We start from the raw sequence: 22,264 nt of genomic DNA on the forward strand, positions 1-22,264 counted from the left end.
GAAATAAGGCCTTATCACATTGCTAAAATGAACATGACAACAAGCTCCTATATACAAAACCAAGCACATCCAACACCAGGGCCTCTAGCACAACACAAACACGAAGGAAAGAGCAGGAAAATGACTGGAAGGCTAGAACGCATCACCTACGAAGAAATACTGAGACAGTTAGGCTTGTCCATTCAGAACAGAAGGCCCCAGGGAGACCTTCTTGAGTGCTTTTAATACACAAAGGGGGCTTATAAAAAAGACTGAGAGAGACTTCTTAGAAGGGCCTGTAGCAACAGGACAAGGGGCAATGGTTTTGAACCATTTGGGGCAGGCTTAAGACTGGGAAAACATTTTTTACGACGAGGATTGTGAGACACTGGAACAAGGTGCCCGCTCCCTGGAAGTGTTCAAGACCAGACTGGATGGAGCCTTGAGCAACCCAACGTAGGGAGAGATGTCCCTGCACACGGTAGTGGGCAGGACTAGATCTTTGAAGGTCATTTCTAACTCAAACCATTCTATAATTCTATGAATGCTTCAGCATATCACAAAGTCATTCACCTTAAGTAATCTCTGGTCATTTAAACTATACTGCTGCTTTCAGACAAAGAACAAATTCACACTCATTTACACCACATGAAAACTCCAGGCTTTATCACCAGACCTTCAGGACATCGTTTTTGTCATCATACTGCTGGCATCGCACACAACTGAAATACTGGGTACTGAGTTGTCATACCATGTACAACTTTCAATATCACATAATAGAGGTTGGCGACAGATACTCAAGCCAGAAGGCTTTTTACAACTTAAGAGACAAAGAGGATTATAATAAATTCCTGCTACATAATTTTAAACTGACTCACCATCCAGAGGGAAGGTCCCACGTTTTAATGGTACAGTCCATTGATGAAGTTATTAGCCAACGACCATCAGGACTGAAAGTCTAAAATAAAATAGTCAATTCAATGGCACAACTAAGAAGTCAGTCCCTACAAGAGAGCCTGTTCTACATAGTTAAAGATTAGATTGCTCCCTGACACCAGGATGAAATGGTCTGGCCATAAACCACAGCTGACACCTCCTTATCGAAAGTCATAGAAGGAAAAAAGTGGAAGCTATTTCAGAACACATTTAAATATGACACAGGATACACCTGGCTGTTAGTAAAAGCACTTCAGTCATTGTTTTTAGGTTAACGGTAAAAAACATTGAGCATAAAATTAAAGAAATCAAATAAATACTTACTAGCACTTAGAATTAAATCAGAAGCTAAAAACTATTTCGATGAATGCTACAAAGCACTATCACATATGATGCAAAATAAAGAATTATCAATTCATTGCATAATGTCAGATCTGTTTACAACTTTTATTTACCTGGCTTATCTTTTCTATCTATACAGTTAAGCCTCTTGCACAATTTTGCTCCTCAATGCAGTTTTCATTATTCCTAATGCTTTGTTAAACACAAAATTAGCACTTTGCAAAATTACATTTAAACCCCAAAGCACACTAAAAAGACGTGACCACTTGAACATTATACATTTTTAAACTAACATGACCAAAACTGCTGTAGAGCTGAACTGCAACTGTATTTACCCGCGGCTGAACCTAGCAACTCTAACATAAACAGAAAAATCCACCATCTTTAAAATTAATTAGGTGTTCGTATATGTTACATGTTACAGAAAATCAGTTAGAATTACCATGTCATTAATCCGTCCATGGTGTCCGGAGAACGTTCTGACAATCTTTCTGGTTTCTATATCCAAAACACTAATACTGAAGTCATCAAACGCAATTCCCAGAATACCACTGTCAAGAATCATTAGCACATATGATAGTGAATGCTCAGAGACAAAAAATAAAACCAACACCCTAACATTGCTACAAAAATCTTTTATCCTGAGATAAACAGTATTACATTCCTTCAGTCAAATAAAATATCTTGTAGCCATTTTGCTTCACCAGCTAGTAGTCAGTCGTATTACAAAGCATCAGAACAAACTTTAATAGAATTTTTGTTCACCATCCTACACTTACATAGGCACAGCAACACTACAGGCACATGAAATAGCTTCAGTCTCTTACCTGTCTCTGTGAAGCAGAATTCCACTTGGAGAAGAAGAAAGCTCAGTGGAGTAAACTAGATCTTTAGTTTTGAATTTCCAAAATTTAATTAATCCTTCACTACCAGCTGTGATTACCAGCTGGTTTAATCCATCCACTGCTAGTCCCCTGATGGCCCCCTCATGTGCTGCAAATCAAGGGAAATGAAAGCTATATTTCAGAGTTTAAACACAGCATAGAAATCAGCAGAACACCAAACACTATTCTCTGTCTTCTCCCAACTACACTAAATGAGCGGTAATCACATGACAGACAGTTCCAGAGCCACCAGACAAGACTACTCAAAATACTAGAAGTTTCTTCATCAGCACAGAAAGCGAACTGCTTTCAAGTAAGCACCTAGAATACAATATGAAAGTTGTGAGTAACTGAAGTTGAATATTAGCTTTTATTCTGCTTTCAGTTGAGGGGCTTTTTTTTAAATTTTTTGAGATTTCAGGGACTTTTTGAATCCCTTACAGAATGCTTCCAGCAGGTCTCATCACTCCAGACAAAATTTACAGCTTCTGTTCTGGCACAAAGTCTGTGTGTTTTCCTAGACTACTCTACACTGTAGCATAAAGGTAAGGCATAACTTTTTGGACCAATTTTGTTTCTTAATCTATGCCTTCGGTTACTAGCCAGTAATAATACTTGTAAAATTCATTCCTCTATTAAGCAATAATGTAATTAAGAGTTCATGTTTGCCATGCTAGGTGGCTTTTAGAAAAACAGTAAGTTTTAAGCATACATCAGGACTCCTTCCTTGTTTCTACAACAACAACAACAACAAATCGTGAGGGCAACTGCAGACTTACAAAGCAAACATACATGAGGGTATATGACATGAAATACCTATGACCACAACCATTAAAAGAAGTATTCACACTGCCGTTTACATTAAGTCCTAAGTTTGCAGCTGGGTAATCGAAAAGATGAGCATACACAAAGAACTGGACTTGTTTAGGATTTCAGCTTCCCATGCATGTAAGCGATTCGTTCATTTTTAAGTGGAGAGCACAAAACAGATGGGAAGATTCATCTCCCAGATAGAACCCTGTAACAAGAAGCCAAGTACTGGAAATGTGATTATCTCAAAAAGAGCTGAGGCCAGAGGATTTCATTTTAGCACTACCCATTTTGGTAACTGACGATTTTGTGTTAATTAATACCAAAGAAAATGCTAACATCAAAGCTGTTAAAACTAACAGGGATCCTGTCCTTCAGGGTTTATTCCAAATTAGTTTTGGTTACAGTGTAAGATAGGACAGTACAAGGTAATTAGAGAAATTGCAAAGGTTCTCAAATTCAATTCAGAAGCTATATTAAATTCCCTAGATGACAGAACACCAGGTTGTTGCTGTTCTGCTGAGAGTCAATAATTGAAAAACATAGAAATACTTACCTCTTTCTTTGCCGTAGCGCCCTCTGTGAATGCCAGACTGCATGTTATACACATCCACCTGCCCAGTTGACAGCCCAATTACAGCAAAGTTCCCACATGAGGTAATGTCAACTGCCTATCAAGGGGAAAAAAGAACAAACCACTTATGAAAACAATTCTTTAAGTATGTATCCAATTAGGAAAGTTGTTAGAAATCGTATAACATACAGAATATAATATAGCAATATGTTTTTAAGACCTCTTCAAGGAAAACTGCATAGAGCAAACAAGTCAAAAAAGTAGACAGAGGAGCTTTTAAAATAAGCAAATAGTCAACAAGTCAACAGTCTAATACGGTAATGCACCTTTGAATGATGATGAAATATAGACTTAGTGGCATCCATCAGAAGTCAGAGCTAATAATATCAACACTGTAATCTAAACGACTAACCTTGACAATCCAGACATCCACAAACTCAATCTCTAAGATAAAGTCCAAGCATGCTGACTGAATGCCTCTTTCAACGCTCTATTGTTAATGGCACCCCAAACAGAGTAAGTTTAAATGACAAGAAAAAAAGAAACAACACTCTAATATCTTTGGAAAGATACAGTCCAAAGAATCTAGTAGTTCAAGGAAAACAGGTATTTACAACTAAACTGATCTTATCTACTAGGTGTAAGGTCAGAAAAACAATTTATCACAAGATACAGTAGGAATATGAATACCTAGCACATGAGGTACACCACAGTAACTACTCATCTTGCAAGCTCGTAAGTCGCAGTAATCTTTGATTAAGTATTTGACTTTGGATCCAGTGTGTTTTATCACCACAGACATACAGTCTACTCTATAACACTGTGATAGATTAATGGTAAACACTAAACAGCTATCTGATTCAGAAAATAAAATCTGCACTTAATCTGAATGTCTAAGGCAAAAATGCATACGCAGCATTTTTCTCAAGACCAATATGCGTTACAAAATGGCCAGTAGGACACAATGAGCTCGCAGAAAACACTTTTTGCAAAGCAACTGAAGCATATTTAAATAGTCCTTTTTAATTCTAAATATTGCTTCCGTACAAATAAAAATCAAAACAGCATATACTATAATACTTAGGAAACATTATCCTAAATAAACTTACTGTTGCATATATGTCAATAGGTTTGTGTTTGCTAAATTCTTCTGGCTTCAGTTTATGAGCTCCCATAGAAGTTTTCTGATAGTTCCAGGTTGTACAGGTTATGTACCCTTGATGGCAGGCAATAATACCATCCCAGTCACTCTGATGTGCCACTTCTGCAATGTAACACACACTCCTTTTAGGAACAATTGTTCTAAATTCAAATAAGCTCTTCTGATATCATAAGTAAAGAGTACTTTGAAATACCTTTAGACAGAATAGTTCATATTCAGTCAAAAGGCTACCATTCAGAAAAAAACACCTGGCAAACTGTTGTGCATATGACAGCCTAACTAAAATGTCAGCAAACCCACAAGTGTTTTTTTGGTAAGCCGTGTTTCATCTCTTTGTGTATTTGAGTCTATTCAGTTTTAAAGTCATATTTAAACTTAAATAGCTTAAACTGCTCAATCTGTACACGTTTCCCTCTGAACTGGCAGAAGCCACAAGATTAACAACTTAAAAAGCAGGGTTTAAGAACTAAGGCTGCTACACAGAGCAAAAGACTTTTCTGCATTTGCAGGAAAGCAGTTCACCAAAAGCTCAGTATCCAAACTTTGTAGTTGAATACGATATGTGGAGATCTAAATAATGAGCAAGTTTGACTTTTTTCCCCTGGAATTCATGCATTAAGAAAAATTAAGAGCTTGAAATTCTATATTTATAGATCTTCAAAGAATAAACAACCAGAAACACACTGGTTCACTTCATCAAATAAAGACAATATAGCTAAAAAGAAACAACTCTAGTTAAAATACACTTACATAAATATTATCTTATGTCTTCAAACACATTTAATTCTACTACCTCAAATCAATCAGGCAGGTCTAATATTATTTTTAAAAGTGCACATATATTCACACACACATATACTTGCAACAAGTTAAATACACAGTCTCTGTCACAGCAGTCTGTAAACATAAGTAACAAAGTGTAGTCTAACAGCTACACAAAATAGTAAATCCAAGTCTTTCAACATATGAAACTGTCAACCATCCTCAGAAGACAAAAGAATAGCTGCACTTAAGAATAGCTGCAATTCCACTTCAAAAAAGTCAGGTTCACTATTGGCATACTGAATTACAAATTAACACAGAAATTGAAATTTGACTTTGAGATGTCACTGAAATAAAGGAACTGGGGAATGAAAATCAACCACTATAACTAAAATTTCCTCAGCTGACAAATTCTTCACCTCCCCTAGCTGCTTCTTCTGTGGCTTGGAATAATATGCACACCAGAAGATTCTGGCTCCCATGCCGGAGATTTTCAAGCCAAGAGCCAATTAAACACAGATGTTTGAAATAAAAATCCTCTTTTTTTGAAATAATAGAAAAGTTTACCAAGTCAAATGTCATTTTAACATAATCTCGTCTTGATACAGCATGCGCTTTCAGAACAGTCGTGTCTTGAGGTTTAAAAGACAAAACGAAGACACGATGAGCTCTGTGACATATTTCAAAGACTACTTACCTGAAGCAAAGTCTGTAATTGGTGGAAGTGCCATCGTATCAAGCTTAAGACCTTTCTTTTTTGATTTCTTTTTGTTAATTGAACCTTAAATAAAAAAGCAGATAAGTGTCTCAATCTCATGGCCAGATCTGAGAACAATCATTTAAAGTAAAAAGGACTGTTTACTAAATGTAAAGTTCCTAAGAAACTCAGAAAAAAATTGGCTTACATTAACACAAGATTGCTGTTTCTAAGGGTTTAAAGTGCTAAGAACATTAATAGAGTTTCTGTCAAAACTGATGTGACGCCAAGCAAATCAATAGCCTATTACATTGACAGATGCACTACTCAACTCAGCCATTCCAGGAGCTTGTGCTGACAACCTGAGGCAGAGGTTCCCTCATCACAGCTAAAATCATCATCATCATACAGACATGACTATATAAAGCATTATGTAACATCCAGCCCTCTCAATGACCAAAGAGTCTCGAATCTCAAATTTATGCCAAATGGATGTATATAATCAATTGATCTGTATCTGTCTATTCAAATCTACCTAAATACAAATACATCAATATATACATATGGGTACTTAGGAATTATTTTAGTCTTTCTGAGCCTTGCTATCTGAACTGTACAAAAGAGCATGACTTAGTCATGGCATCACATGGAAAACGTTTTTTAAATTAAACTCTACATTAAATCAAGGGAACTAAAGTCAAGAAATAAGAATTAAACAATAGCTTAGTCAACTGAATAGAACGGGGTAAAAAGCAGTAATTATGCATGCTGAAATTTCAGGCACAGCTTTACACATTTTTAATACAAAAATCATGCCAAATGTTTCTCCTAGTTGAAACAACATACACTGCCAAATAATCAAATTTATTTTTCTGAAGTACAACAAATCTGAAAGTACATTTTAGATGCATCAGGAAGGACTGAGGTTGCAGAACAACTGAGGAGAATAGTTCTCATACCACAGTTGAAGTGAAAGTAAGCCCTCCGTAATGTCTGAGTTCCTGTTTACATAAACACTTTTCAGGGTTTTTTTAAACCAATATTTGTACTTCCACTGAAATACTTACCACGTCCTAAACTTTTATTGAACTTGTCATGCACTGTTGAAAAAGACTGCAATGTTCCATCTTGACCTGATAAAACATTAGCAGAGAGTGGTGAAAAGAAAAAAAATAATCAACTTTCTGTTCTTCTCATAAGCTATCTAAGCAAGAAAAGCAGAAAACAAGCACTAGGAAGCCTCAAACACCATAATGAAGTATTTAATAATAGTTCCGATCCAAATAAAAATGCATGTATGCTATAAGCAATTAATGGAGCCTAATATTCTGTGGCCTATAATCCACTCTTACTACACTGTCCCCCACATGATCAGAATGACACCTCTTCTACAGACATATTCTCAATTTCTCTGAACCACCTCCTTTCTCCATCACAGTATGTGACTGTTCCCAGCTTTCCACAACTAAAACCTTAGATAAACTGTTACATCCTTCACATACCTCCACAGTATTTCCAATGCTTTTTTATAACCCCATATACTCCCTCACTAACTGCAATATCCCCTTCATTATCCTCTGACTAACCAATACATGCTTTGCCTGATTAAGAACTAACTACACCTAGGCTAGTAAACTAATCGAAAGAAAAATGGTAAAGGCCAAATTGTCCACCAGGACATTAATGCAATTTCTCTCCTCCACCCAGTGACCAATGTTCACAGAACTGATAGGAATTTAATTTAATAGAGGGACAAAAGTCTCAAATTTGAAACTTGCAAACGGATCCACTTCATGGTGGAAACATTGACAAGGCAGAACCAGAAACGAAGAGAAAATGAAATTGCACAATGCATGTAAAATGAAATGCATTGAGATGATTTTTAAAGAAAAATCAGAAGAATCACAAAACATTTTTACTAGGCCAAATAAGTAAAGAAACAGAAAATTTGTCAAAGTAAACCTAAAGAATCTGAAAAACAGTGGAACAATTACAGTATTCAAGCAACCTTCCCTCACTCTTATGAAAGCAAAGTAAGGCAAGATGTATATATTGGGAACTGAAAGAAACATTAAGAAGGATGGAAGTCAGTGACATTCATGAAATTTTACAAAGTTAATTTGTGGAAATGCCTGTTCTAAGGAAACCAGTACCATTAAAAAAGCACTCCACAGCGTTGCTGCTTAATGCCTTTTGAGAGGTTCAGAAAGGAATGCAGTGTCAGTCTCCTTAAACTGGAGAAACATCCTGTCTCAAAGCTTGAGACTCTTTTTTCACTTTAGTGGTTATTTCTGTGCCCTCTCCATATGTTTCAGTACAGTTAACAAAGCAGTAAATTGCAAAAGCCAATATGAGGATTTGTTAAGCATTTCTGGATTGTTATTGTGGTTCACCTGGTGTGAGCTATACTGTCAAATAACTAGGTACTTGAACCAAGTTACTAGCTGGATGACCAGCAAGAGATTCTGGTGAGGTGGTTTTAACACAGTCTATACCTGTACCGTGCTAGGTGTAACATTCATCAAAATGTAGAGCAATGTTTTCAAATGTTGCGCACAAAGACAATTTCATGACTTCAGAGTAACTAAAGACTAGGTGAAGAGTCTCTATTATTCCATTACTGAAGTGTTCTAGGCCACAAAACACTCTAATCTAGTACTTTATTTCCTAAGGGTCTTGCCAGATTTTAAAATATGCTCATTTCTAAGGAAGTGTAGTTACTAATGTATTTTTACAGTTTTGGATTAATAGCTTAGTAACAAGCGACCTTGGGAATATAAACTAGAGACAATTGAGCAGTAACAAATTACAAAGACACTGCAACCCACAAAGCTTGCTCATACTAGCAGGCAAAGTAGAGTGGCTCCTCTAAGTCACTACACGCATTATGCTGCTTATTTTCCACATTACAAAAGAATTTCCCTAGCCGTTATAGGTTTTCATTTTGACCAGCTGATAGTTCCTTAGGAGATAATGAAACAATTCCTATTCATCAAACATACAAATACAAATGACAAAAGCAGGTCCTAAACTTTTCTGCTTGTAACTACTTTACAGACTATCCACTAACATATATTCCCCCACAGCAACTGTGAAACAGTTTGATACAGTAATAAATTATAAAGTCTACAATAATCACTTACTATGTTCCATAAATACATATACATATACATAACACAGTAGATAAAATCTATTGTATTAATAAATACTCAGCTCTGCATTTTTTCCTTTGGCAGAAAATTAAGACTGAAGAATGAGAATTCATACCAGCACTGAGAATTTGCTCTCCATTTTGCCCATAGTATCTGATTTTTGTTGGTGGTGCACTATGTCCAACTCGGCTTCTCAATACACGTCCTGTACCACCAGGTCCATCAAATATCCACACCTGCCTCCCCCCAAAAAGCAGAAAAAAAAAGCTGATAAGCATTGTCCTGCCAATAATTATGCCTCCTGGCAGCAGAACAGACTTGACTGAGAACTGGTGCAGTGAACATCACATATTCGTTTTCATCCTAAAACTCTGTAAGTTTCTGTCATGGCAGCTGATTGTTTCCCACTGTTCATTTTGCCCTTCTACCAAAGCCTAATTGCACCACAAGACAGGTAGAACAAGCAACTAGAGTATTGTACCCAGTTCTGGAATCCCCAAGGTAAGAAGGATATGAGACTGTTGGAACACATCCAGAGGAGGCTACAAAGATGATCACAGAGCTGGAGCACCTCTGCTATGAGGGCAGGCTGAAAGAGTTGGAGTTGTTCAGCCTGGAGAAGAGAAGGCTCCAGGGAGATCTTAGAGCGACCTTCCAGTACCTAAAGAGGGCCTGCAACAAAGCTGGGAAGGGGCAGTTTACAAGGGCCTGTAGTGACAGGATGAGGGGGAGTGGCTTTAGACTGGAAGGGTAAAGATTTAGGTTAGACATTAGGAAGAAATTCTTCACGATGAGGGTGCTGACGCACTGGCACAGGTTGTGCAGGAAAGCTGTGGCTGCCCCATTCCTGGAAGTGTTCAAGGCCAGGCTGGACGAGGCCCTGGGCAGCCTGGTATGGTGGGAGGTGTTCCTGCCTGTGGCAGGGCGGTTGGAAGTAGATAATTTTTAAGGTCTCTTCCAACCCAAACCATTCTATGATTCTATGAAACAGCAACTGCTCATGACCCAGAACATTATAAAACAGATCAAGACTTAAGATGCATCAGGGTATAAAGTCAGGTTCTGGAAAAGTGGATCCAAAACTTTGTTCTTCAAGGATATCTAGAAAGTATATATGAAGCAATGACATCATGGTACTGAATTGTTAAACTACTCCACTACAGATCAAGTGATAGCCAGCAATTTCAGTAACTTGATTTTTGCCGCATTTGTTTAATTTGAGAACTGCTACTTCAATCCAAACTAAACATTTATACTACGGAGGAGTACAAGAGAAAAAAACAAAAGTACCAAACTGCAGATAGCAGCAGTTATTTTAACTTACCCGTATAGCGTTATCAGCACCATTGGTAATAAGAAGTGGCTCTCCAGGCACGAACGACATACCAGCTATTGCTGTGGAATGGGCGTCTTGCATTTGACACGTTATTTTCTTCTCTTCTAGATCCCACAAAGCAATGTGTCCAACTGGGCTACCAGCTGCCATTACTGGGTGTCCATCTGCTCAAATATAATCACAACCCAAAAAGTTCAAAAGGTTTCCTTGTCGACATTCCACTCATCCTTACTAACTTCTCACAACTAAAACTGATAAACAAAAGGCTACAATCACAACAACAACAAAAAAAGTTTCAAGATATGTTTTAACCGAAACCTCTAATATTTCAAACACAAAAGAAATGAAGTTCATTGAGAATAAAACTAGGATTTTTTCATATCACATAACAACAAATATATCTAAATCCAGTAGCAGACACTGAAAGCATAAGTGACAGTGGACCTGTACCATTTTCAAAAGTTACCCTATATCCCAAACTTCTTAGCCTCGACCCTTTAGGATGTGTGAGCTACTGTATCACCTCTACTGAAGTTTTCAGTCCGTTTTTCAAATCCTCTTAAATTCTTGGCTGAATCATTTGCAAAAATTCCAGAAGTTGATTAAATGTTTATTCAATCATTCCAAGCAATAATTAAAATCTCAATTCACTGAATTCCTATTTTGTTCTATTTGCTCTATCCTGTCTAATATTATACATACCACACCAGCTTCTAAAAACTCAGCACAAGTATTCAACTAAGTTTGGAAACTTACAATATCCAAATAAAATTCCACCAAATATCTGTCATATTTTGTGACTAATCTTTTTACTCCAAAAAAAAAGAAAAATGCAGTTTCCAATTTGCAAATACACGCATCATAGATAATTAAACAAGAGAGGCCTAGGGTTTTCGTTTTCAGTAAAGCTTCACAGATATGGAAATTTGCCAAGTTATTTTAATTTAAATGAAGAACACTTTACTGCAAGACTAAAATGAGAATACGAGTTGAAAACAACCACATTATATTTACACGCAATTTCCTAACTATAAAGACAGGAAGAGAGAGATATTAGAGAACATCTGAAAGCCACATGTTCAAGTAGGCAATGGAAGTTATTTAATAACATATTGAGTTAAACAGCTGACACAAAAAACACACCCTCCACTTATCACAAGTCCTTCCAGTAGCATTCTTCCTCAACAACATCTGTACTCTGGAGTACATATATTCTACAGTACTGTGTCCAGTTCTGGAATCTCCAAGAGAAGAAGGATATCCAACTGTCAGAATGGGTCCAGAGCAGGGCCATGAAGATGATCACAGGGCTGAAGCACCTCTGCTATGAGGACAGGCTGAGAGTGTGGAGGCTGTTCAGCCTGGAGAAAAGAAGACTCTGGGAAGACCCTCCATCAGCCTTCCAGTACCTGAAGGGGCTACAAGAAAGCTGGGGAGGGACTTTTTACAAGGGCATGTAGTGACAGAATGAGGGGGAATGGCTTTAAACTGGAAGGGGGAGGATTTAGATAAGACATTAGGGTGATGGGTGGTGAGGGTGGTGAGCCATTGGCACAGGTTGCCCAGGGAAGTGGTGGCTGCCCTGTCCCTGTAAGTGTTCAAGGCCAGGTTGGATGAGGCTTTGAGCAGCCTGGTGTGGTGGGAGGTGTCCCTGCCCATGGCAGGGGTGTTGGAACTGGATGGGCTTTACGGTCCCTCCCAACCCAAACCATTTTATGATTCTATTTGTCTACTCAAATCAGAAATAAGATTAAGTATCAACAGCTCTGTAAGGAGGATCATAGAATCACAGAATCATAGAATAGTTAGGCTTGGAAGGGACCTTAAAGATCACCTAGTTCCAACTCCCCTGCTGTGGGCAGGGACACCTCCCACTAGACCAGGCTGCCCAAGGCCCCATCCAACCTGGCCTTGAATACCCCTAGGGATGGGGCAGCCCCAACTTCCCTGGGCAACTGTGCCAGTGTCTCTCCACTCTCATGGTGAAGAAATTCTTCCTAATGTCCAGTCTAAATCTGCCCCTCTCCTGTTTATACTGGTTTATCAACATTAAAGTAACTAGCTCTAGTAATTAGCACATGCCCGTTAGACAAAAAAAACTGTGAATACAAACAATGTTCCTTGGCAATATCCATTCAGTGACCTAACCGTTAGCATTCTAACTTTGTTTTGGAGGGAGAAGATAATACTGAGACATAGTTTTGGATACTAACTTAGCGCGTACTCATTACTCTGCACGAGTTCTGATAACTGTGTACTCTGTTAGCTCTTGACACATTGTAAACATAAACTGCCTTACTTTTCTTTGAAAAATGAATATCATACTTCCTGTCAGCACACAAGAAAATGCCATAAAACAGTCAGTATGATGAAGATGCATGATCTCCCTTACCTACTGACGACTTTTCTAGATTTCGTGCAACCTTAGAAAACTAAAATTCTCAACCCAAGTTTTGATTCTGAAACACCTTACCAAAACATATTTTCCTACCTTCCACTTAAGTTTTAATGATTTTTTTACACACTTTCACTAAAAATGCTAATACTTACCTGTACGAAAAGATATTGCTGTGATAGGACCCCAATCTTGTTGAAATTTCATTAAAGTTTCATCAAACTTAATATTATGTATAATGATATGTCCTGATACAAGGCCAACTGCAACAACATCCACTGCTGGAGCCTGCAAGAAAAATGAACAGCAACCGAAATGAAAAAGGAAAAACTTATCGGTACACTACCAATACAAATATGTACAAGACAAGGTATCTGTGTCCAGGACAGATAGTAAGAAACATACAAGTCATCTTGCACGAGATCTTCTTTCTATAATACCTTATCACACAACTGAGCATCTGAAAATCTAAATAAAAAATGAGAGATGCAGGAATCTGTGCTTAGTCTCCACTGGTTGAAACAATTTTGGTTTCAGAAACTAGAACTCCTTTAAGAAACACCTCACTGTATTTTCAGCAGTTGCAGTATACAACTGCTGCACCCCAGCATAAGTTTTATCCAGGACATCTGCACTTCCAGATCTGTCATCAATGCTACCAATAAGTTCTAATTGCTATACCTATAAAAATACAGTAAATACAAATGCAAAATAGTTTCTTTAATTAGCAAAATCTACATTTAATTAATCTCCAAAGCAAAATAAATTCAGCAAAAAGCTTCCAGAGTAATGCAATTTACAAAATATACATACATCTTGCAAACAAGCTGCTTCTGTGAAGTCATGACATTATTCACTCAACAAAGACTATAGATGGGACAAACACAAAACAGCTAAGACACTAAAATCAACAGAACAAGGACTAGAGGAAGGGCAGACAGTAAGCCTTCAAGTCTATCTCTCTTCAATGTCTAAAATACTTATTGTTATTAAAATTATATAACAGAATACAAGCCATCTTTATTGCTGTAATTTTAAACAATGATATTTTGCCTGCTATTGTTGACCAGTTAAGTAAGAAAATAAGATATCAAAAATACTAACTTGTTCCAGAGTAGTGACTGCAAAATGCCATCCTGGAAACGAGTATAAGAGTTTGCTGGAAAACAAACAAACAAAAACCATAAATCAACTAACCTTGGGGATTTTCCACCAAAAAATGGATGCTCTACAGGTACCTACAAAACTATGATGCTAATAAGTAAGGTTAAAAACAAAACTTAATTAATTTCTATTGAAAAAGTTACTGTCATGGGCTATTACTACAAAGGTAACATAATTACATAACACAAATAGGGAATAAGACCCCTTCTATGCCAGTTGCCCTCCATGCATTTCTGCTCTGAATACACCTTTTCAGACTTCTTAACACCAACTTTAAAAGCCAGTTTTGATCGAACTTCAAATAAAAACAAAACCTTCATTAGTACAGTAACTTCCCTAAATGAAGACAATAACAAATATTACAAGCACACCTCATCTTCTTTCTTTCGGAAATGGTAACAGCCAAGAAATGAAGTAGGTCAGTTCACTGACAAGGCAGTCATGCAGTACTTATTTAAAAGTGAAATTATAAAGACAGTATTTAAAAACAGACATGATTAGAAAACTAATCTATCACCACAGATATAAGTTATACTTAAAGGACTGCTAGCAGGCACGCATGTTACCATCATTCACTTTCCATTCTTGCCAAAGACCATCACACTTTGCCCTCAGTCCTTCTGATTTGATTCTTTGTCTAACTGTGCCCACACCTATATACAAAATAATCTGGGTAGGCAATACATAGTCAAAACCACACACTGCTTAACCCAGCAACATTGCTAAAAGAGCAGTAACAGTCACAGAAGTTTTTACACAATTAAAAGAGAAACTAAGCCATCTAAGGAAGATTTTTCATCATCTAGGAGATTGCATCTCACATGCTATGACAAGCACTGAGGAGATATAAGAGTACTATGAGTAGAGACATCTACTTTTCCCTATTTTTAGGTTATTTCTGTTTTCCTGATTTATACAGCATATACAGCACCTCCAAAACATTAGAATATGAAACAAAGCATTAGCAGTGGTATCACTCAAAGTGTATATATAAGTTGTTGTGAGAATAAAACAATGAACTATGCAAGCTGAGTTAACATCTATTTGCAGTATATACCCTAACACGTAGGCAAGTTCACTGTAGCTATCAGTTTATAAGTTAGAAAAGCAGCTAGTCATAGTAGGCACAAAATACTGCCATAACGAACGGTGCTTTACTGCTCAGAGACAACTACACATCTCTTATTTGAGTACAAGGATTAAATGTCAATAAATACCTCCACACTACCTGCCAACACCTCCTTGGACCCACAACAAACAAAAAATTCAACCTGGAAGAAGGGAGGCAGAGGGCCTCAAAAAGCACTTAAATTATTTTAATTATTTTCATGGAAAAGATATGAGATTCCAAGAAATAAAATAAAAATGTAATTAAAAAAAATCTGAACAATGCCTGATATTTCACAGGGAGAGTAAACAACACACAACTTGAAAGTCATCAGCATTCAGGGAGCAGCAGCATTCTTTGTTCCTGGAGATCAACCAACTGAAAACTTGTGCCAAAGGACTTAGTAAAAGATTCCACGTTGAAAACTTACTGTACTTGAAAGCGTTATTTATTACTTATCAAACCACTTGGAGTATGAAACATGTCCAAATTCTTAACAATCTTACTTTGATCTTATATTCCATAGCTGCAAGCTTCCTTGTTCACTCCCAAGTAGAATTTTATTCAAATAGGTGCTGGGATGCAGAACTGCAGAAACTGCAAAAGTGGCCTTATCAAACTCCACTTGAAGATACTCCTCTGCAAAAAAGTAACAAACAACGTTAGTGTGGCTACCCCTAGAAAACTCCAGGCTTGCCATCCTTTGGCAAACTTAAAGTCAGAACTGATCTTTATTCTCTAAAAACGCCCTAAACGGTGTTTCTTGCATTAAAAGATTAGCTAATGTGTAAGAGGACACAGGACAGGCTAAACTTGTTTATGCTATAACATCTTTTGGCTTGAAGATTTTTTCCCTATAAGCCTACCTAGCACAGCAATGCTGGCAGAACTGTTGTGATTTATATCTCTCTGAAGGATTCCTGTTCCTGCCTGAGCAAAACACTTATCTGATTAGCACGCCTTCTGTTTGTCATAGCAACTTCAAATCTCTAAAGCATGTCTGCAGCAACTTTTGAGACCTGGCATCCGGGGAATGGCACTGGACACACCAATAAGAACGCCTTCTGAAGAAAAAAATTCAGAGCACTGAAGCAGGATTTCAGAAGATACTTCACAATGGCATGCGAAGATACTGATACAATCAGAAGATTATTCGTAAGAGTTCAGTCTTACCTAGGCTGGTAATTTTCAAGGAACTACAGGATTTTGGACATGGTGCCAAAGCTGCTGTACGACAGACTTCACCAGAAAATGGAACATTAAAAGCAGTTTCTGTATAAGCATGTCTCTTTACACTTATATGGAACCTTACTGTCTCTGCATGTGTTGTGGGATCCAGTCACAAAAAATTACTGCAGGATTAGGACTTCAGATTACTGCTTAAATAGTACTATCATTTAAGGTTCTTTTTTTCCTTTTTCTGAGAGTAAACTACTCCTCAACGTGTGTATTTAAAAAAAAAACTTATTTTTTTTTAAATTACTAAATGTTTAACAATGCTATCCTCCAAAGTAGTAACAAAAATAAAGTGTCTCTTACCTTCTGACTGTATATCCCAAACAATGAGAACATTATCAACATCCACAGAGATAACATGATCACCAAAAGGCTGCAGAAGGTGTATCCTTGCCTTGTGACCTTCATAGGTATGAACCACCTATAATTCCAAAATAGAAATGTTTTCAATATAAGCTCTTCAGGTAGCCTATCACATTACTATAATACTTGAGGCCAGCTAACACGTTAGCAACAAGTTTAAGTAAAATACATGGAAACACCACATGCCTTGAAGTGGAAGATTGATCACTTCCTCTGATATTTAAAACTGTTAGCAAAAATATTTTAACCAAATACCTTTAATTATTTATTTTAATTTTAACTAATTTAACTTTATGTGAATTAACAATTTATTTTTTATGTTTAAGTAACTAATTATTATAATTAAGGCATAAAATACAACCTTAATAGGATTTTCTCAGCCATTATAAGATTTTCTCTTACATTCTCTCATTCAAACCTTTTTATTCCTCTTCCTTCAGTCTTTGTTTCCCCAAAACTGAAGGTACTGAATATCCATGGAAACAGATCTTTGTAGAAAATTAACTGTCTTGAAAAGACAAATATTACACAACTGTTTTGTACTACCATGCAATAAGTAAACTGATAAACACCTCTTTGTTCCTGGCAAAAGCATGGAGAATATTGTCATATGAAGCAAATATCAACATCCGGTCCGCTGCCAAGCATGTAATGTCTTGTGGTAAAGCATTACCTGTTAATTAGACAAGAGAAAACTTCAACAAGTTTCAGGACTGTAATATAAGAGAAAGTCTGACTGAATATGGCTATCAACCAAGAAAGCTTTCCTGCTGAATCTTAAGAGAAATGCACATATTTCAGATGAATGCAAATATTAGCATAAATAACATCACACTGGTCACAACAAGGTAAATAACATCAGTTTGACAGATGACAAAGCGGTTCTTTTGAGAAGCACTTAATAATAAATTACTGAGTTAACACTGTAAGTAAAGGCATCCGTTAGCTTCGTGAGGGCTTATAAAGAAGTCATCCCAACGTAATGCTCCTGCAGCCTGCCAGTGCCCCACAGCCCACCAGACTGCAAACCAAGAGGATAAATCAAAGTCTCAGCATTAGCAACACCTATTCTAGGTTAAGCCACATTGCAGATCTGGAAGCCAGTGACCCTCTCCTGCACCCATTTCCTGACTAGCTAAAGACATCGGGAATTTGCTGCTCTAAGAATAAGTATCTACTACTGTGACTGCTACTTTACTAGCTCAAACAGTAAAGTGCCAAAGCTACAGACTACACTGAGAAGCTGCTGTTGTGGTCCCAAATGGCAGAAAATTGACAAAAATACTTTTGGGAAAAACACTTTCAATCTAGAGAAATATAAAAATGCAAATCACAGCACTTAACAATTGCATAGAGAAACAACAAATCAAAAATCAGTCACTGTGGGAGTGTGCCTATGATATAAACATACATGAGCACACAGCTGTCTTCCTCACAGTGTCGCTTTGTACTGTGAATTATTATCAGACACCCTTTGCTGTACTGCAGCACAGCTTCAATGGGAAGAGCTAAACTAAGAAAATAAAAAAGGTTGCACTTTATGAGAGGTTTTATTTGTTTGAACACATCAGACATCTTCCCATAGCACCTCTGAAATGACTTACACCTACAACAAGGATACAGATACTCCACATCAGCTGCATGCAAGTCTGCTTTGGCCAAGACAGTTTTAGGCATACCCCAACTAAAAAGCTCAGAGCACCAACCACATAACACCAACAAACCAACACCACTGCATAGAGAGGCACATCATCCATTCGTTCAATCACAATTTTGCACATGAATGTCTGTTTCTCAAAACGCTTAAATTATTAAGTCTGTGAGATGTAGCCCACTGAAATGGACCTCACAGAATACACAATGCTTTTACAATTTTGTAAGCTGAAAACACTAGTTACTTAATGTGTTTACAGCTGTAAATATTGTGGCCGATCTTCTAAATCTGGTCCCAGTTGTGGGACTGCTACTTATTCTCAAGTTTAGAAGTCTTCTGTTAATGGAAAATAATTTGCTTTATTTTTGCGGTATACAGAAGTAAATAAACCTACTTTTCAAGACAGCATGTTATCTCACTGAATCGTGTAAATGTTGATTGGAAGGAACCTTTGGAAGCCATCTAGTACAACCTCCCAGCTCCTCACAAAGCTGGATTACCATCCATACTAGAACATGTTAACTGCAGCTGTGCCCAGCTGTCTTGAAAACTTAGCTCTACACTGTACTACACTCCCTCTTAGTCAAAGCCATTTTTTGTAATCTCCATTGTAACCCCCTCAAGCTGCAATGTGTGGCTGTTGCCCCTTGTTTTTCCACCATTATCACCACAAATTCAGCTCTGCCTCATCATCCAGTCTGATGGAAGATGCTGAAAAATCCAGTTACCAGCTGCCGAATGGATGTCGATTCACGTTCTTTGTATCCAGCCAATTTTTAACACTCCATGAAGCCTTTCAGTTCCATTAACATATGCTCTGTTCCTGTAATTATTTTTCTATTATAACAAAGCCTTCTAGTAACCACAAAACCAACAGATCTGGAATTAACAGGTTTTTTTACTGCTCACTCTTTAAGTCGTAGGGGTGTTCTTGGAAGAGAAAGACGACAAGAATAGAAAGTTCACAAGGTATATCCTTAAGAAAACCAAGTTATAGTTGCAAGAGCAGTCTCATTTCTGAATTGACATTCAATATTTCCAAGACTCCTTTCAACATATTTCGTTGTAAATATTATTATATACAATTAATTTTCCATTTTTGACTTCAGAATAAAGACCAGATGTCAGATGCACTTAAAAAAAGGCAACCAAGAAACAGACAATCCGTGCATACTTACTCACAGCAACAAGACCAAGCTTCTTCACCTGCAATGAAGATGTTAAAAAAACACGTTTAGTGATTTGTTGCAATGAATTTGCTCTAAGCAGAAATACAAAATTCTAGGAACCAACCTAGAAGAGATAAGGAATTTATGTGCCTCACAAGACAGAAAAATTATTCACCTTAGTTTACAACAGTATCTATAGGAAAACCCACAGTTAGCAAGTCAAAAGGAACAAGACAATGTACTTGCCAGAAGAAACTCATCCAGCAAGTTGGGTTTCTTGATACACTTTAATGTACAGGGAACCAAGCATACGTTTAGATGCCTTGCAGAGCTTGGACAATTTTGTTTTCAAATCATCCCTGCTCCCATTTTATTTCCACTAAAACCACATAATACTATTATCTTTGTTGACACAGAATCAGCTTCCATTACAGTCATCTTTGCCCACTGATGATCATTACTATTTTAATTCAATGTTTGTGGACAAGATTGACAGGAACAAACACTAAATGACTACCACACTAAAAGGTACTGGAAGACCCATGCTCTGTCCACACTGCTGATACAAAGAGTAGTTACTACTCCAAAAAGTGGAATATTTTGAGTTAAGCTAAAGAAGAGTTAAGTTTTCATCCAAGTAACTGTATTTCTGTTTTGTCTCTCTGATAGTGTGGTTTTTTACAGCACTTTTTTTTTTTTTTCAAATAGTGCTTTTCCAGACACTATTAGGCTGCTAGTTCTTTTGGAAACGATAACATCTTATGTTAAGTATGATTTGTGCTGAACAGATGTGTCTTCTTCTAAAATCATCTCTGTTTGCAGCCTTTATCTCAAATGCAAGGTCAAACAGAGAGCAGCTCTAAATTAGGAAGAGTTTTGACTGTTGTGAAGTTCGTAATAACATTAAAATGAGTACTTGGAAAGTAACAGACTATGCATAAGATTTCTGGGAAAGTTTATCCATATGCCTTTAAGTCGGAAATATATTTTGTCTCAGCTCTTGTCTCGTTGCACACAATTGATGGAGATCATTCTCTCACACTGCCCAGGTCTGATAAAGGATGCTTGCTTTCTAAGCCTCCCAAATGAGTCTTAGATAGTTTATTTGTTGGCATTTTCGGCAAAATGCTCTTCGCTATCATCACTCGATTCAGTTCCGGATTGTTACTGTTTTTATATACTGAAAATGCTTTCATCGCACAGCAAGAAACAAGTCTATATCACGGGCTTTCACTTTGCAGAAATGAATTACGCTCATCTGCTTCCATACAGGAAAAGTTTTAATATGATTCAATGGATCTCATGCCCAAAACTGTAGCCTTCAAATGCTAAATCCCAACTATCCAAACTGCAGGTGAACTTTGCTTTATCACAGAATCATAAAACACTTTGAGTTGGAAGGGACCTTAAAGCCCATCCAGTTCCAACACTCCTGCCATGAGCAGGGACATCCCACTGGATCAGGCTGCTCAGGGCCCCATCCAACCCCACCTTGAACACCTCCGGGGATGGGTCAGTCACGACTTCCCTGGGTAACCTGGGCCAGCGCCTCACCACCCTCGTTGTTAGGAACGTCTTCCTGATGTCTAACCTAAATCTTCCCCTTTCCCATTTAACAAAGAAAAAGCTCCAGCATCTAGACCCTCCCAAGATAGGTGTGCTGTGCTGTGCTACGTACCTCCACTGCTGCCCACACTGCCGAATGAGCTCATCCAGGCCCGTTTAACCAGCTGCCCACTCGGCATCCCTTGCCACCAGCACTCCCCACACCAGCGAGGCTGGGGAAGGGGCCTGGAGAAGGCTGAGGGTAGACCTTACAGCAGCCTTCCAGTACTCAGAAGAGGGCACAAAAATGATCCGTGGGTTAGAGCACCTCTCATGTGAGGCCAGGCTGGGAGAGCTGAGCTCGTTCAGCCCGGAGAAGAGAAAGCTCTGGGGAGACCTTAGAGAAGCCTTCCAGTACTTAAAGGGGGTCTACAGAAAAGATGGGGAGGGGCTCTTTATCAGGGACTACCGGGATAGGACTGTGATAGAAGTGCAGTGATGAGCAACTCTTTTAAGCTGAAAGATGAGAGATTTAGATTAGATATTAGGAAGAAATGTTTTGCTATAAGGGTGGGGAAGCCCTGGTCCAGGCTGCCCAGAGAAGGCGTGGATGTCGCATCCCATGGAAGCCAGACTGGATGGGGCTTGGAGCCCCCTGATCCAGTGGGAGGTGTCCCTGCCCGTGGCAGAGAGTGGAACTCGATGGGCTTTGAGGGCCCTTCCAGCCCAACCCCCCCCTCCCCCCCGCCATTCCTCGGCGGGGGAAGGAGCCTCGTACTCACGTTGTAGGTGTGGACGCTCCGCCCGACGGCGGCGGCCACGTAGAACTCGCGGTGGCGGCCGTGGTAGCGCAGGGCGTGCGGGACGTGGCCGCTGAACCGGCCGAGCACGCGGAACCCGGCGAACAGCGCAGCGCCCTCCCCCGCCATCACCACCCCACGCGGCCGCGCGCAGGAAGCGCCACCCTCACTTCCGCCCGGCTTCCTTCCGGCCGCC

At 38.3% G+C, this 22,264-nt stretch overlaps 1 protein-coding gene across 3 annotated transcripts in view; it reads right to left on the reverse strand.

The window, feature by feature from the left end:
- WDR36 (WD repeat domain 36) overlaps positions 1–22,264 on the reverse strand; it is a 42,048-nt gene that overhangs the window by 15,548 nt on the left and 4,236 nt on the right. For 2 of the 3 annotated variants that reach the window (XM_054054646.1, XM_054054647.1), the window contains 15 exons: positions 19,733–19,760; positions 17,473–17,573; positions 16,841–16,958; positions 15,808–15,940; positions 14,134–14,188; positions 13,185–13,317; positions 10,623–10,798; positions 9,414–9,534; positions 7,214–7,279; positions 6,147–6,230; positions 4,635–4,789; positions 3,508–3,622; positions 2,085–2,250; positions 1,700–1,808; positions 858–937 (listed from right to left, as the gene is read on the reverse strand). In XM_054054646.1, the coding sequence (XP_053910621.1) occupies positions 858–937; positions 1,700–1,808; positions 2,085–2,250; positions 3,508–3,622; positions 4,635–4,789; positions 6,147–6,230; positions 7,214–7,279; positions 9,414–9,534; positions 10,623–10,798; positions 13,185–13,317; positions 14,134–14,188; positions 15,808–15,940; positions 16,841–16,958; positions 17,473–17,573; positions 19,733–19,760 (1,640 nt within the window). Of the gene's footprint in view, positions 1–857; positions 938–1,699; positions 1,809–2,084; positions 2,251–3,507; positions 3,623–4,634; positions 4,790–6,146; positions 6,231–7,213; positions 7,280–9,413; positions 9,535–10,622; positions 10,799–13,184; positions 13,318–14,133; positions 14,189–15,807; positions 15,941–16,840; positions 16,959–17,472; positions 17,574–19,732; positions 19,761–22,050; positions 22,255–22,264 lie in introns of those variants that run through there. The other variant, XM_054054649.1, reaches the window with a different exon arrangement.

The sequence above is a fragment of the Cuculus canorus genome, chromosome Z (assembly GCF_017976375.1).
Source record: "Cuculus canorus isolate bCucCan1 chromosome Z, bCucCan1.pri, whole genome shotgun sequence".
In the NCBI taxonomy this organism is placed as follows: Eukaryota; Metazoa; Chordata; class Aves; order Cuculiformes; family Cuculidae; genus Cuculus; species Cuculus canorus.